The sequence below is a fragment of the Falco punctatus genome (genome assembly GCF_963210335.1).
Source record: "Falco punctatus genome assembly, chromosome: 3".
Classification (NCBI taxonomy): Eukaryota; Metazoa; Chordata; class Aves; order Falconiformes; family Falconidae; genus Falco; species Falco punctatus.
This window is the reverse complement of record NC_137582.1, coordinates 25,406,281-25,422,859: the sequence shown is the minus strand read 5'-3', so window position 1 is coordinate 25,422,859 and position 16,579 is coordinate 25,406,281. Positions and strand designations below refer to the sequence as shown.

Below are 16,579 nucleotides of genomic sequence, written 5' to 3'. Positions count from 1 at the left end.
AAATGCCAAGAGAATGGCTTCCCATAATAACTATTTCTAATTCTGCATGAGAATGTTAAACCTACATACACACATGTTACTGTTCCGATTTTGTTGGGAGATAAACCTGAAGAGTCAGGCTCCTTTTTATTAAAATTATTCTTACTCTGATCCACAGCAAAAAAAACCATGTATAACAAATTGTGGTTTCTTGGATGGTTCCTTAGATTTTTCCTTAGACAAGGTATCTTGGATCTTTTTTGTCATTTTTTAAAAAACAGAAGTGTTATTCAGGCAATAAGCCAAAACCTGTTAAGATTTCTTTGAGAACTTTTCTAGATTTGGTGGATTTGAGTTTTCCTTTGTAGATCTGCATCAGAGTAGTTTTAGAAATGAGACACTGTTCTGTTTCTAAAAGCTATGACAGCAAAATTTTTCATTTCTATTCAAGCTGCACACCATTTTTCTTCAATAAAATAGTACCTGATTAGCCAGGAAATGTTTAATATGATAGAAGTAGAAACCATCCTTTGTTTTGTGCATAAACTGAATCTGAATTAGCAAGAAATCGAAAGCCTAAACCACCCTTGGTGTATGTAGCTGCTGGCTTTACATTATCTTCTATAAGGGGATGAACAAGGGAAAAGTGTTCTGTATTCATTATTACTTGCATATGAAGGGCCTTTTTTGATCTGAATTTAGGCAGAATGAAGTACTTTAAATTCTTCATTAATAGATACATTTTCATAAAAAATATCAAACAATCTCACTGCCTCCAGAGGATGCCTTTTACCCACAAATCTTCATTTGATTACTTTCAAAGGAAGCAGTGGTCAATTTTGATCAACTGCCTTATTTTCAAAAGTGTTTATTTTGGTTCTTGTTCCTGTGAGAAATCTTTTGAAGATTTGTGTGATGTGGGTTCTTTGTGAAATTTAATCTGTTAATCTTCTTCTGATGCAAAACTGTTGAGCTCTTAGCAAGAAGTCATACATGAAAATAATAGTTGTTAGATAATAATGTTCTACTATACCCTGCCGAACAGTGACAGAGTGTTTAGAGATTACAGATGGAATGAAGATGATAAAGTAATTGACTCCTTTTGACTAAGCCTGAAAGACTAGCAGTAATCTTTTACTCCACAGTGTTGATAGTCCATATTTATTCCTGTGGAAGGTAACAGCAAATAAGCATAATGGGGCTGGAGGGCAGTTGATCCAGAAAAGCGTATGATGAAAGGCTGTTTAGAAAAGCAGGGCAGTGAACTGGAAGTGAACAGGACAGGACCACATCTAGTAACACAGTATTTCAGGAGTAACTCAGAACTGGCATTAGAGCCCAAAGTCTACATGGTGTGGACACAAACCACAGACCAGAAGCTTTAGGCAACCTTGATGATATTCCAGGAAAAGAAAGGTTGGTAAGCTTTGTCTCTCATCAAGCACCTACGAGTGCATGAATCAGTATACAGAAGACAGTTTATCACTGTATCTTCCATCTATGCTTGAATAAAACCATGTGGAGAGGAGGTGCCCTGTACAAAACATCCCTTGCTAGGATATAACAGCTGTCAAGTTGACTAGTCATATAGACTAACATACACAGAATCCTAGATCCTAATGATGTTCACAGCTAGGTGTGGCCAGGAAATTGCCTGACACTATTTTATTCCTTAGCCCAATGTACAATGCTGGCAAAATCTATGTTTACAGTTAAGATGACCATGAATAGTTACATTACATATTACAGCACAGTTCCTGCTCTGTAATAGCCAGTTTAGGAAGCTTTCTGTTGGACATTCAGGCAATGTAGTGGAACATTTTCTCTTTTTGTGCAATGGTCAGAAAACCAATGGAACTATTAATGGGTAGACAATAATATATTATTGAAAGATAATAGATTTCTAATTAAGAACCTTGTATTATAGGTGGATACAGCAATATTTTTAACAGGGCTTGATACTAAGGAAGAAATCCTAGGCATTCAAAAAAACTGAGTATTTTTTATTCCTACCTAAGCAGAGATGGTTATGCATAAGGAACATACTGTATGGAAATCTGCTTGCTCAAACTGGAAAATAATAGTAAAATATTAAACTTTTCATCAATGGGATACTATTGCAGTAATACAAAACCAGCAGGCAACATATTACTCTTGAAACAAAAGAGTAGTAATTAAGCAAAGTTATGGTAAAAATTAAGATCAGAAGAACTGAGGCACAGTCAGACCAAAGGGTGTTCAGAAAATCCTAGGAGGCTGATGTGCTCAAAGCAGTCCCCTTCATCTCTCCAAAGGCAACAGAGGAGAATGTTGTGGCAAGGACTATTATTAAAAATTAACCATTCTCCACATTTCTTGGAGGCAATATTTGACATTTGTGACAGAAGGGGCTCCAGCACAGCTTTTTGCTACTGCACCAACTGTATCACGCCCCTCTCCAGTCGCATCCTCAACCAAAGTCCCTGTATAGTCTGTGGCCTTCTGTAGGGATGGAGCTGAATCGTCTGTGCCCTTTTCACTTTTCTTTGAAGACCTGTCAGCCTCTCTCTATGAGTGACAGTTCCCTTCTTCATATGGGCTGTAGTTCCTCAGTTGCTAAGGGAAATGGTAAAAAGCCCAAGAACATGTTGGACTGCTCTTAGTTTTCATGCTAACAAGGATGAAAATATTTCTGCTCAGAGTTTTGGAATGCTGTTTCCCTCCTTCTCCTCTGGGGTGGCTTTTCTTTCAAGGGTTTTTTCCAGAAAGGCCTGGAAAAGCTAGAAAGAAATGAAGTGCTGTTATTCACTTGGCAACATTTATTACAGGCATGGAGGGCAAACAACAGTCAGTTTAGCCCTCCGAGTGCTGCTTTGACTTCCAATTTACACAGCAAAGCAAAACATCTTCTTTGGCTTTTATTCAGTTTTATGATACACAATCACATAAAATTTGATGCAAATTTTAGCACTTGCATTGCAGAACTCTGTTCAGCAAAACACTCCATACTTCCTCAAATCTTTGTACAATTTCAGCCATCTTTATGGCTTGATGCAAATATTCACCTCTTGAAGGTTCAGCTTTATTTAACATTAAATCTATTAATATATCTTTGAGCTAATATATCTTTCCTATTTAGTTCCACTCTTGGTATCTTCCACTATTTTAAACATTTTTGTGGTGCAATGTCTGAATATTTCCACTTCTTTTGTGCAGAAAGCTTGAATTAAAGGACAGCATGGGGTAGGAGGATTTTATGAGCAGACAGAAAGTCAGGGAAAATGTGTAAAGGCAACAAACAGGAGATGTGATTCAGGATTTCATGCAGAAACTTGAAATTTTTAATTTCTCAGACCTTGAATATATGGCATTGATCCTAAGGAAGGATCCCAGCTTTATGAAGTGTGGCAGCAGGCAGCTGATAGCCAGAAGAACATCATTTTGGTGTCTTCTGTGCAGAACTGAACAGAGCAGAGGATTGCCTCTGCAGCACTTCCAGAGTGGCTGAACTCCTCCTGTACAGTGTGTACAGCACTGGTGCCCAAGTGGCGGTCTGCTCAAACATACCTGGCCGCTTCGTTAAGTTTCATCCTGTCCAGATCTCCAGATTTCATGGAGGAGAGAGGTGGAGATTCAGTCATGAAAAGTACTGCCTGGCACATTTTGATGACCATCTGCTTCCTCTTCACAGGCATGCAAGCTTGCACTCCAGTTTAGCATTGTGTGGGCAGGTAGCAGCATGACTAGAAGTCTTGCTTTGGCTTTTTCTCCTGAAGGTATTTCTGCCAGTGATCCTTTCATTTGTTTTAGCACTGAGGACAATTTTGGCTCTGTGCTTTCTCTTTGCAAGTCCATGACAAGAAAGTGTCATGTAGATACGGGCATTCTCTGGCAGCTCTCCAGCTAGAGTTGAATGTGTGTCTCCCCCTCAAAGGCACTAGGCTCAGGATCTCTGAAGGGTTCCCTACAGAAGCAGTAGAAGGCAAGAGAATGGCTGCAGCACTAGGTGCGTGATGTTACTATTCCTTAACATCAAGAAATTCCTGTCTTTTCACTAGTTTTTAATCAGAATGCTCACATCAAGTCAGTCGTCCACGCCCAGGAGTCAAGCGAGCAATTGGAAGAGTGCTGCAGAACAATGCTTGGGACACAGCCACATGAAGTTTTAGGCCCCGTATTTTTCAAAATCTCACCCACAGAGCTGAGGAAGCAAGCCAATTGTAGAAAATCTTCTTGATGGGAAAACCACTTTCCCTCATATGTTTCCCTCTAACAACACACCTCTCTCTAGTTGCTTTCTAGTGTAGACTGTTAAATAAAATGTCAGCTCTGTGCAAAGGGGGTTTCTGTGCAGAACTCGGTGGCCTCAGTGCACAGCTGAGCGACTTATTCTTGAGAAGAGCAATATCCCACAGCTGCGACATGTTACAGTAATTCCTACTTGTTGAACCAGCAAAACCTGCAGTATCAGCTCGTCTGTTCAAGCGACTGCTCGCTGACCGCAGCAGCACTGATTTGGACTGGCTCCTGCTGTTGTGTATGCCTCGAGTACAGCATGTTCAGCCAAGGCCCCTTTAAAAACCCAGGCTTATAGGTTAAATGAATTTGAATTGACTCTTACCTAAGAGGCAGAAGGATAACATCAGCTATCTTGTAACATAAGGGCATTTGAGAACACCAGTTTTTCTGAAGTGAAGCATCTGTTTCTATTCTAGGTCTGCGTTACTGTCTGCAAAAAATATTACTAGCTACCACTTGACACAAAGTTTGAGACAATGAAATGGAACCACTAAATGAGTTCCTTATTAAAAGCACTTTAAACCTTTTTTTTTTTTTAAGGACTGCTGTTACATTTCCAATCAGAGATTGAAACTCATTTGTTTCTGTAGCACTCTTGCCAAATGCATTATTTTGGACAGTAAATCACCTGGAAATATTTGTACACAACCTCTGCTACAATTTCAAGGAAGCAAAGAATCCAAAAAAAAAAAAAAAGTTAAGCTGCCAACAACAAACCCAACACAGTTCATTTCCTTTACTCTCTCCTTATAAAGGTATCTTTATAGGGGTTTTCAGATTGGAAAAAAAAAAAAAAAAAAAAAAGTTTTCTTGTCTGAAGTTCAGGACCTTTTTATTACTTCCCTAACCTGAATGTTGTTAGCAGTTCCCTCAGCTTGGCACTATTTCTCATGCCAAACATCTGAGGGTATTGAGACTTTAAATTAAAACTGCAGTTGTGCTGAATTAATTTGAAATCATGATTCTCTCTATAGCACCACAGTGTTAGCTCAACCTGTCTTTTTTCTCCTGCTACAGCCTTTTTAACATATATTTCTGTTTCTTTGATCCTAAGTGAGAGACCATGCACTGCAGGACCAGTCCTGAAAACTCTCCCAGGCTGGTACACCACCACAAGAGGTTTATAAATAATTTTTCATCTGATGGGCACTAGTGTTTCTCAACAGACTGCCTTCAGCATTTCTCACAAGGACTCAACAAATTTGAAAAACAGTTTTCAGGAATATTGAAAAACAAATATATATACATAAAGAAGAATTTTGCAGATGAAATTGAGACCTCAGCACTATCAGCTTTAGCAGTCTACTTCAACCTGTACAGTTTTAAACAAAGCAGTCTAGGTTTGGGGAATGTTGCTGGAGTGCCAACAAACACAAACCTTTACTTACCAAGTTTGCTATTGAGAAAAAGAACAAGCACCCCCACACACAAAACCCTTAATATAAACTCCTATCCTCCTCTGTTCTCGGTCTCTATTTTCCTTTTTTTTTGCCGTGCATTTCACTAAATTCATCAAAACCTACACATTGAGACGGCAAGCTGCAGTCCCCCAGGCATGTCCCTGCCCCAGCATCAATCACCCACAGCTGCAGTCCCTCAGAGGTGTACCTGCACCAGCGCAGGTCATTCACAGGCCCATTAACATGTCCGTAAACCCTTCAACATAAAATGTCTCCTGCTCCAAGAGCACATCTCCAGATCCAGATCCAGCAGTTGCCATTGTCCTTCTAAAATATTTTTTTATTAGCAGCACTGAGGGCTTCTGGGTTTGGCTAAAGTTTTGATCAGGGATGGTTTTTCCCACTGTTGACAACACTTGTTTCAGAGCCAGATGGAAACAGCTGTGACCATCACAGGGTAGTTCATGATGTCCCCACACCGGCCACCTCTGTCTCCCCCTGAGACCTAAAACCTGTAACTTGTGGCCACTTATGCCTATATGCCAAAAATAAATTCAAAAAAAGTTAGTGTGTGCTGAAAAACAAAATGGTCACATTTGACAAGGTATTGTGAAAATAGCACTGAATTTCTGATAGCTCAGATATTCACAACGTACTCATGCTTCACACTACCAGATACTTTTCACCAAAAGAATCTTTTGAACTTGTAATTTGTGTGTAATGTAGACATTTAAGTTTGGGCTTTTTATTTAAAAGGTTTTTTTTCCAGTTGACAGATACCAATTGTACCCCAATTCTGGTTAGCAATTTGTAATCATTTCTCTTTGAATCATTGACTGAAATAACTCATGGTTGAAATAATGTTTTCTTCTTTTTTTTTTTTTTTCAAGCAAAAGAGCAAAAATTAGAGGCCTGGCATTTTCTTTATAAATGCTAAATAAAAATTATGAATCTTACAGTTTTCTAAATAGGAATTTGCATAACTGGTATTGAACTGGCATTGAATATGTAAGATGTTGGGTCCAAGCCAATGGCTTCCCATGCTGTTGAGAAGTTCATATTTGCATACATGCTTTCTATCTTTCCCACGATCCAGAGATACCAGGTCTGGTTAAAATACTACTCTCGGAAGAAATGAGATCATTTTCAGAATTTTGAGGGTTCATTAAGCTTATGCTAGTTTTTCAGTTGCTGTCCCCCACTTATGAAACACAGCCATCGCAATTATACTTTTCCATGAGGACCAGAAAAACATTTATTGCCCCAGAAAGCAGCAGGTTCATCTACACACTGAATGGGAAGATGTAAAGAAGATGTCTTATAGACAAGGCCAGCTTTACGAAATTAAATAGCATTTTTGTGTTCCCATTTCAAAAGAAAATACTGCCCAGATTCATCCAAGTATCAGATCTTCAACTACTTACCTAAATGTGTCATATGCTACCCCATATGGCACATAGTTTTGAACAACTGTACAGATACAGCTGGTCACAGCCTGTCAGATGGCCTTCTTTCCTCTAAAGATCTGTGTCCTGTGCAACTCCCATTGTTTAGTTCAATGTATACATATTATCATGTCTGTCCTTATTACTGTTACTCTTAAACAGTTATTAAAGATGTTAAGTACAACATACTTTTCAGACGCACTTTGCTTTGAGGGTCTGAAGCTGAATAGTATCGACCCATGGAGGGACTTCACCGACAACATTTGTGAGCCTGTGTTTCTGATTATACCCAACATTAACTTCCAAAAAGTATAAGACTAGGGTACTTGCTGTCTTATGATTATACCATTCTTCAGCTTGGGCAGAGAATTTTTGGAATGTGTTTGGTTTTGTCATTTTCTGCATCTAATTGAATAACATTATGAATTTTCTCAAAAAAAAAAAAAAATGGTTTTAGACTCCAGACAAGTCTGTATTTTTACAGATTTGTGCCTGCTTAAACTCACAGTGATTCACTGGTCTCTGTGGGCTCTCTGGGAGCTCACAAACAAGTTGAACACATGGTGTCTGATAGCTTCACCTCAGCAAGATCTACAGGTTCAGCTGCAAGATCTAATGAAGGACCTGCACCTAGATGTCTGTCTCAGCTCCGTTTGGAAGATTAATGCCACATAGAAGTATGTTACATGGTAGAAGGCTTGTTTCTGGGCTGCCACAATTTATAAACTCCTAAATGCAGATACATTTCCATCTATTTCAATTTAGATGAATATGAATGGCTCTCAACAAGCTTACCGTAGGAGAAAGGCTGGTGATATCCCTGGCTGGCTGTGGAGATCAGTGGAACCTCCACAGTGCCTGGCTGCCACAGTTAAGTTAAAGCTTGTGAGTCAGTCCTCAGCAGTACCATCTCAACTGTACAGATACATTTATACAAGAATTAAAAATCAGTTACTGGCTGTGCACTGCCTTGCTCTCTGACCAGATGCCCATCTAGTCCTTCAGCACAATAAATACATGCAGAGCTACCAGGTATGCCTTTCAGGTGGCTCTTTTCCCTTACAAATGGCTTAGCTCACAGTTGCATTTCTGTGTCCAACAGATGGCAAAAGTGTTGTTGCCAGGCTAAGCAAAGCTCCAACAAGTCAGGATTGTATACATGCTGAGGTGGATTTTCTATTGTCTCACTTGGGCATGTATTCTTAATTCATACAGCAGCAACTGTATAATTTTGAGAGTTTTTAAATGATTTGCTGATCCAAGTGCACTTTGCATAGCAGTTGCCATGTGGAAAATGTGTAGCTGTCATGTTGAAAACAGTATAGTCCTGTGTGAGATCTTTCATCAACGCAACTTTCAAATCAACTCTCTCTTCAGTGAATGCTTAGCAAAAGCGTTTTTGCAAACAACAGATAGCAAAAATCAGAATAAGAGGACTTTCACATTAGTGTGATAGAAGAGAACTAGAATAGCACATAACCAACAGAGCAGAAGTTACATGTGTCTAGCATTGAATAGAACTTATAACTGAGAAAGAAATTCATTAAAACCAACACCACCACAGTTGAATTTAGAATCTCACTCACTCCAGGTTTCCCCAGACATTTCAGCCTGGCTAATCAACTCGTCCTTGTTGAGCTCCCCAGAAGACAAAAAGTACACGCACTACTGTGTACACAAAAGACCTCGTTGCTGTCAATCAGCCTCAGGACTGCTGCACTCTATAAATTACTTGTAGGGGGCAGGAGTGGCATAAAATTTTCTACAGGAAAGGACAGTGACTTCTGCTTGGCAAATGAGGCATTCAAAATGGGCTACAGCTGGTGGACAGTTTTGCTGCTGGAATAATTAGGCAGGTGGGAGCAAGCTGAAGGAAGGCACTGCCGTCAGAAGCTGGATGTGGAGAGAATGAATGGCTTGCTCTTTTTAAGACTAAAGCAGTGGAGGAAAACATAAATTTCAGGAATTACGTTGTATAACCTTCTGTATTCCACAGAAGAAGTTCTGCTTAGGAATTGAAATTATCCTGTTCTAGATTTCAAGTCCTACTCCAGATCTAAAGAAATGTATGCTGAATTCCAAGACTGATCTTGAATAATGCCTTGGTGATACAATAGTCCAGGCTGAAAGGCACACCACATCTTCATTGTTAGCAAAGAGTCCATCAGCCTAAAATAATCTGTATTTGCTCAAGAAACTTTCATATATATTTATATCTGTTAATTAGCCATTTTAATAGGGAAAGGGTAATTTAGGTTTATGGTAAGGTTACTTGTGGCAGGAAATTCTATCGTATAGCTGAGTTCTTCATCTCCTTGGTTTATTAAGCCCAACAATGCTAGCTTTCTGCTTAAAAACACACCAATATTCTTCAGTGGCAGTATGGTTGAAGATCTCATTTTTCTAAGAAGTGGATTTGAAGGCTTCCTACATAATGCATTTGCCCTTTCTTTTTACATCACACCTCAAAATGTTCAGCTCATCAGAGAAATCGTAAGAATTAATACATTTCTACAGAATGCATGTGCTACCTACTTTCTCTCTCTGAATAACATCTGGAATTTCTTCAGAGTGGCTGGCAGAGCAACTCGGAAATAAATGCCAAAACATCTGCAAGTCAGCTACATATTGCAAAGCATCTGCAAATTACAGTACATGGGAATTCCTTAAGTTATGGTATAGGGAGCACCAGGGAGCAGGAGGGAAGGGGAAGAAAGAGTAGGCAAAAACCCCAAATCCTTGGGCTGCACTGTTTGCATGAAGGAAAAATAATTACAAAATAAGAGTGAGAATGAAGAATGATTGCCTTATTTGACTAATCACCATTGCAGAACTGCAGCCCTGAGGCTTTATTTTTTATATATATATTCTTATATTCTTCTTTATAATCAGAAGAAATAAATTTTTGGTCATGTCAGTACGGATCTTTAAAAAACTATCATTCAGCATTCATGCATCATTATCATAAACGCATACAAAATTCAGACTGAAAATATTTCTTCAACATTCGTTCTTACTGTTGCCAGTCTCCTATGAACTATGAACTTGTCATAAACTGGAAAATTCTTCACGGTGTTAGTTCAAAAGTCAAATATACCTTTAGGTGACAAGAACCTTCCCTGCCAAAGCCACTGACTGTCTTTATCAACTATCCCAACAGAACTGATCAAAGACTTTGATTTTGAACAACCCCATTGAACTGGGATTGATCCAATTTGAATTTACAAATTCATGCTGAATGAATGCTGAGGCAAAAAAAGAAAAAAAAAATGAAGCAGGAAAACTGTTATCTAAACTATCTAAGTAGAGCAACAAACACTATATACTTTTCTATAAAATCCTAAAAAGAGGCTCAAATGGGTCAAAACAGTAACTCAAAATGCTGCATCCAATAGTGGCAATAGGCAATACTGTGTAAGGTAAGAACATAAGCCATTAACTGAGCCCAGTCACCTCGTATTTCCTGAGCATCTGCAATCATTAGATTAGGGATGGCCGTTACACTTGCCTATATACATACCTATTCCTCTTTTAGAGTATGGATGTGAGAGGATACATATTTGCCTATTCCTCACATCACCTGTTCATAGCCCTTGAATTTCTCTTTAACCCTCTAGAGGCAAAATATTTGATTACAAAATAAATTACTAGGTTCAGCCTTAGAGTTTCAATGCATATGCCCTAGCCAAGAGAACAAGCAGACTAGAAGGCATTTGTGGTAGAAGGTCTGTTCACTGGTCCTGCAAAAGCCAGGCCACAGCATATCAAGGAACACAAGCCCAAAAGGAGAGTACCAAACTGTGACAGAGAAATTCTGTGGCTGCACTCCATGTCCCTGAGAATTTTTTTTGGTGTCAATATCACTAGATAGCAACTAAATAAAAAGCTGAAACAATTCTGGAACAAATATGAGGAGCTCCCCTGCAGTTGAGGGCCTTAGTGTCTATAAAGTCCACTCAGAGAGAGAAAGCAAACAATGTCTCACCAAAGTTTCTGATAAAGAGAGGACTTTGGGGGAGAGGGGGTGGGGGGGGTGGGCATGGGACAATCCACAACTCTTATCTTTCCCATAAAGCTCCCTTAAAGTCTGACAAGAAAGCTAAGACATAGTTGCAAGCCAAGATATATTCTCTAACTGTTTGCTTTCGCTGTCTTAAGCTGCATTTCTATTTTGAAAAGTGTCTGGGGAAAAAACAATCAGCCTCATTTTCAGTGTTTATTCATTTGTGGTCTATGAACTGTTAGTTTCAGTGGTATTGCTCAATTAAAATTAACAAGACATGAGTGTCACTGAAGACAAAATCTGCAAACTGCAAAGAGGCTGATCAGCTCTTTCCCAGCTGGCATGGCCACAGGTACATTATTGGCCAGTTCAAGCAAAGATCCAGCTTCACTGGGGTTGAAGATGTATGTTCATTAGACATAAACAGAACTAGTTTGCATTTAAAATAAACCAGTTGAAGTCTAGAAGGATTAGATAATGGGCTAAAGGCTGGGCTCATTTAGGATGCTCTTTCTAGACATAATTTCCTTGTGGCATTTTTACTCCTGAGAGGAACTGCACTTCAGGCACTGGCCTGGCCTTCTCTCAGATGTCCTGTAGATCAGGCTGCTCTAATACTTCTGAAAGTTGATGTCCTTTCCTCACTCCTGGACAGAGACTTCTTATGAAAGAAATGATGCCAGGTTCAGCACAGAGCTCTTGGTAAAGAACTAAACAGGAAGATGACAGTTGTTTGTGGGTTACACTTTCAGAAGTGTACATTTTGTTCTTGTTGGTGTCAGTCCAAAATAACATCAGTCCAAAGTTTACTGGAATTTATGCTGCTTACACCATTGGAAAGTGAAAGTGAACTAGTGTTAAGAGACAAATACATTTTGTTGGTGAAAGAAAAGAGATGTCCGGTTTGAATGAAAAAATAAATACCCTCTAGTAAGTGGTAGCATCAGTCTTAGCAACATCACCCACTTAAAAAAACATGACATCTGTGCCAGTAGTATCCAGTTAATTTGTTGTATATTCTATTTCGCCAGCATAACAAAGCTGAAGCACTAACTTTGATCTTAATCTGTCTGGAAAGGTCTTCTCAATTCATAAGCTTTCAATCTTTCAATCAAGATTTTAGTAATACCATTTATTTCCACAAAAAAAAAAAAAAAAGAAAGAAAGAAAGAAAGAAAAGAAAAAATAATGTTAACATGGCATTTAATTGATGTTTGCTTTATTTTTAGTTAACTCAAATGAAAATCTACTTCAGGTTTTTTTCTGCTCTGCAGATTTCTGTAATAAAATCTCATACTGATAAAGGGAGACACATCATATAAGTTCTACAAGTATTCAGTTTTCTTTCATAGACATCTTTATGTTAAGCATATAGGTGTAAGAAGAGAACAGTTTCCTAACAGTGACATTTGTAATATGGAAGGCTTGCATTGCCATAATGTGGAATGCAAGATTTTTTTCCCCCAGGAATAAGAAAAGAGACACGTAACCATAATTTCTTACTAGCAAGAACAGCTGAGATGCAGTAAAGACCAGTCAGCCACAAAATAATTGCTTTAAACTTGCACCTGGGTTTGGTTTTTTTTTTTTTGGGGGGGAGGGTGATGGGAGTGGAGTGGGGTGGTTTTTTTTTTTCATTCAAAGAGAGAGATTCTAGGAGGTCAGGATAAGGTAAGCCATACTGAGAGCAGAGGGAGCCTAAATGCAGGCTGGGGCTATGCAATTGTCTCTTCTGGGACAAGTGCATAAGATATAAAGGAATGTATGTTTTCCAAAAAGAACTTTTTGCACATCGTAGCAATGTAACATTTTTTAACTAATGATTACAGCATGGAAAGTTCTTTACCCTATCAGCTTGAAACTTTTCTAGTTTTAAACGGGTTTCCAAGAGCTAACGATTAAACTAGGAGCATAAAAACCTTGTGAACACAGAAGCTCCACTGATTTGAATCCTTTCACTGACAGAAATTATTAGATTCAAAAATTAATGACAGCTCTGAAAGGGAAAAAAGGTGGCATCTGTGCCTGGTCAGCTGCTTTTCAGAAAAGACGTAAGACCTTTACCAGCCTGCTTCTGATCAAATTTAAAGGAAATAAGAGGCAGAGTGTTTTCATGATATCCAGCTTTGAAAACCTGATGTTCACTTTACCAAGAAACAGTGTATGTTTGAAGATCCTGAAGCATTAGCATAAGCCGGTCCTCTCCCAGAGCTGTACCCAGTTCTCCAAGCATCCCAGCAGAAGTATGAAATCCACCATTGTGAGAATTCCCAAAAGGGCGTAGTCCAGGAGAGTTTGGACCTCCTCTACTCCACACTCAGGAGGCCACCGCTGAGGTGCTGTGCCTGGTTCATGGTACTCAGGGTGAGAGAGGAATGGAGTAAGTCAGTCGCACTGGAGGGTCACTCAAATAGGGGGCTGGAGCACAAAACATCCAAAGAGAGGCCAAAGACACTGTGGGTGATTCACCTGGAGGACACTAAAGCAAAACCGAGTGGTAGTCTTCAGCTGCCTGATCAGGGCTTACAGGCAGGGCTCAGCTCAACTCTTCTCAGAAGTGCACAGCAAAAGGACAAGGGGCAATGTACACAAACCGCAACAATTAAAAAAATGCTTGTGAAGATGGTCAAAAATGACAACTACAGAGGCTGTGAAATCCTCCACCTCAGGCAGATTTGATGTAACTTCACGGTAAGCCTTGTTTGAAGCACAGATGGGACCTAAGTGATCTTTCAAGGTCATAGAATCATAGAATATCTAAAGTTGGAAGGGACTCAGAAGGATCATTGAGTCCAACTCCCTGCTCCTTGCAGGACTACCTAAAACTCGACCATAAGACTAAAAGCATTGTCCAGACACTCCTGGAACTCTGACAGGCTTGGTGCCATGACCAGTTCCCGGGGGTAGCCTGTTCCAGTGACCCACCACCCTCTCAGTGAAGAACCATTTCCCAAAGTTCATGGAACAGTCCTTTCTAACCTCAGAAGTACGGTCTTACAAAATCCCCAGTGCTATGAACACATTGATAGGATTCACCATGCAAAGGCAGGATAAAACCAGATGTCTAGGACAAAAAAGAAACAACACAAAGGGCACTTGCTACTTAGTGCCCTCTCTCTGCACTCTCAAGGAAACTGAAAATTAAGGTGAATAGGACCAGAGAATTGAATATATATCTAATATACCATGCCTTTTCAAACATGTTGTAAGTATCAGCAAAATTGCTGTTTGGAAAACCCTCACATTTTTTAATCCAGTGGAGAAAATCTGCATCCATACACCTTCTTCGATTCTTCTATGTGTATGCTATTCTGAAATAATACTCTTTGAATTAGAAAGGACCAAAAATATTTTGCTCAGAAACTTGTGGCATCATTTTATTGTATTTTGTAGCATTCTTTCCACGACATGCCTAATACAATATTTGTAACCACTACTAAAAGGATTGTATGAGGGCATTTACTGCAGTTACAGCCGAATTCCATAACCAATAAGCAAACAGGCAGCTATAGTTCTTACTGTCCTTTTACTTTTTCCTTTGAGCATTTAACACTGAAAATAGAAGCCCAGGATCAGAACAATCTTACTGTCCTTAACATTATTATGTTCTAGGTAAATATGAACATATTCTAAATGAAAGATGGTGACAGCCTCATGGTTAAGTGGAAGTCCACGGTGCTTTCATGGAACATTCATACATGCCTAACTACTGCACATTTTTGTAGCAACACTTGTCCTAGCTAAATATGGATATATTTGTGCTTATAGATGCTTTATTGCCCTAGTTTGTAAAGCATATAACCCATAAAACCGAAACTGAAATGGATGGGATTTTTCTAAAGTATACATCAAAAAGAGTTTTGTAGGGTCTAGGGTCTGGTTTACCTTTTCCTTGTGTTGTGTAGGTCGTATTCAAGTCCTAGAACTGGAATAACCTCTCTAAGTGACAGCATAAATGACAGCCGGTTTAGTGTGGGTTTTTCCCAGCAGAAATCTCCTTGAATGTAAGCCAAATAATGCTAGATTACCAAATTACACATCCTGAGCCATTTTGACTTCCTACACAGCAAATTCTCTCTACCCCTCCCCACCCCACCCACCCCACCCCTCCAAAAGCCCCCAACCAAACACCAAATGCAGATTAAATTTACTAAACTTCTACAAATAACTGGCAATACTGGGGCATTGGTGTTTGCTATACTTTTGAACGAATGGACTCACACAGCTTTTTCTTTTGTTTCTCCCCTATTCAGGTATTTGTTTGCTCTATCTGACTAGATCAGGACTAACAGAAATAAAACATTGTGCATTATATTTGACAAAAACTTACACATACAATCTTAGATACCAAGAACTTTCCATGTAATTTCTCTCCTGACACTCAAAACATCTCTTGACATTGTGCCTCATCTTAAAAAAAAGTTACACTTCTTTTTCTGAGACAAAGTACATTGGGGCTGAGATAGAAGCACAGAATAGCAGAAAAGATTTGTGGTTTACTAGTCTGGCAAGTATACTTCAGAGCTGACACGCCATTGCAAGGGTCAGTACAAGGTAGTTTAGCCATCTGAATGTGCTTTACAAATGAGAAAATAAGTCCAGTTGTAACTATTGAGAAATTTGAGAAAATAATTAAAAAATAGGAAAAAGTAAACATTTACTGGATTATTTTAAGGTATATTACTAAAACCAACAGGACATAAATTTAAACATGTATAAAGTATACATAAAAATGCATAGATGTACAGTAAATATGTTAATTTATATGTAGAGAGAGTAATATGTACACAGAGTCTGTTGTGCTATAAGTCTAAGCAGTAATTCCTGCAGTATATTGTCTTAAAGCCATTTTATTATACAACAGTTTCAATGTAGCAGGTGCTGAGAACAATGTACATAAACATGAAGTAGGTAAGTCATATCCATTTACTCTTGAAATGTACAAATATAGGAAACAAAGGCCATAAATGTAATAGTACCTACACCTCCAAGACTTCCTTTTTTTACTTATTTAAATATGCACAAGTCCGCCTAATGCTGATAGACAGGTTTCTTTCCTGCTTCCCTTCCATGTCAATGTGTTGACCAGGCACTCAGAACAAAATCTTTGACGCACTTCAGCACCACTTCCACCGATTCAACTCAGTGCACTCCTGACCTTGAAGTCTTCAGGTCAAAAATTAGAGGAAAAAATAAAATAAAAAAATATATAAATAAAACAAACAACTTTGTGGGCTTTCTTTTTCACAAGTTATTTGCCACCAATACTGTCAAAGCAGCTGAATCGTAGTGCATCCATGGGCAGGAGCATATAGCAGCTTTTGTGCACTTCGCAAAAAAAATATATTAAAGAAAATCAAGTCTTTACTGGCTTGTTTTATCTGTCGCTAAAAAGATGCTGTGCTGCTTCTGAGCCCTTTCCATCAAATTCTTTTTCTTCTTTTTCTTGTCTTTTGTTTTTGTTGGCCTTCTCC

At 38.8% G+C, this 16,579-nt stretch overlaps 1 protein-coding gene across 2 annotated transcripts in view; it reads right to left on the bottom strand.

Moving 5' to 3' along the window:
* RSPO2 (R-spondin 2) overlaps positions 1-16,579 on the bottom strand; it is a 151,976-nt gene that overhangs the window by 23,956 nt on the left and 111,441 nt on the right. For both annotated transcript variants that reach the window (XM_080381573.1, XM_080381574.1), the window contains exon 5: positions 1-16,579. This exon is cut by the window's left edge and continues 23,956 nt beyond it. In XM_080381573.1, coding sequence (XP_080237699.1) covers positions 16,470-16,579 — 110 coding nt within the window. In that variant the 3' untranslated portion in view covers positions 1-16,469.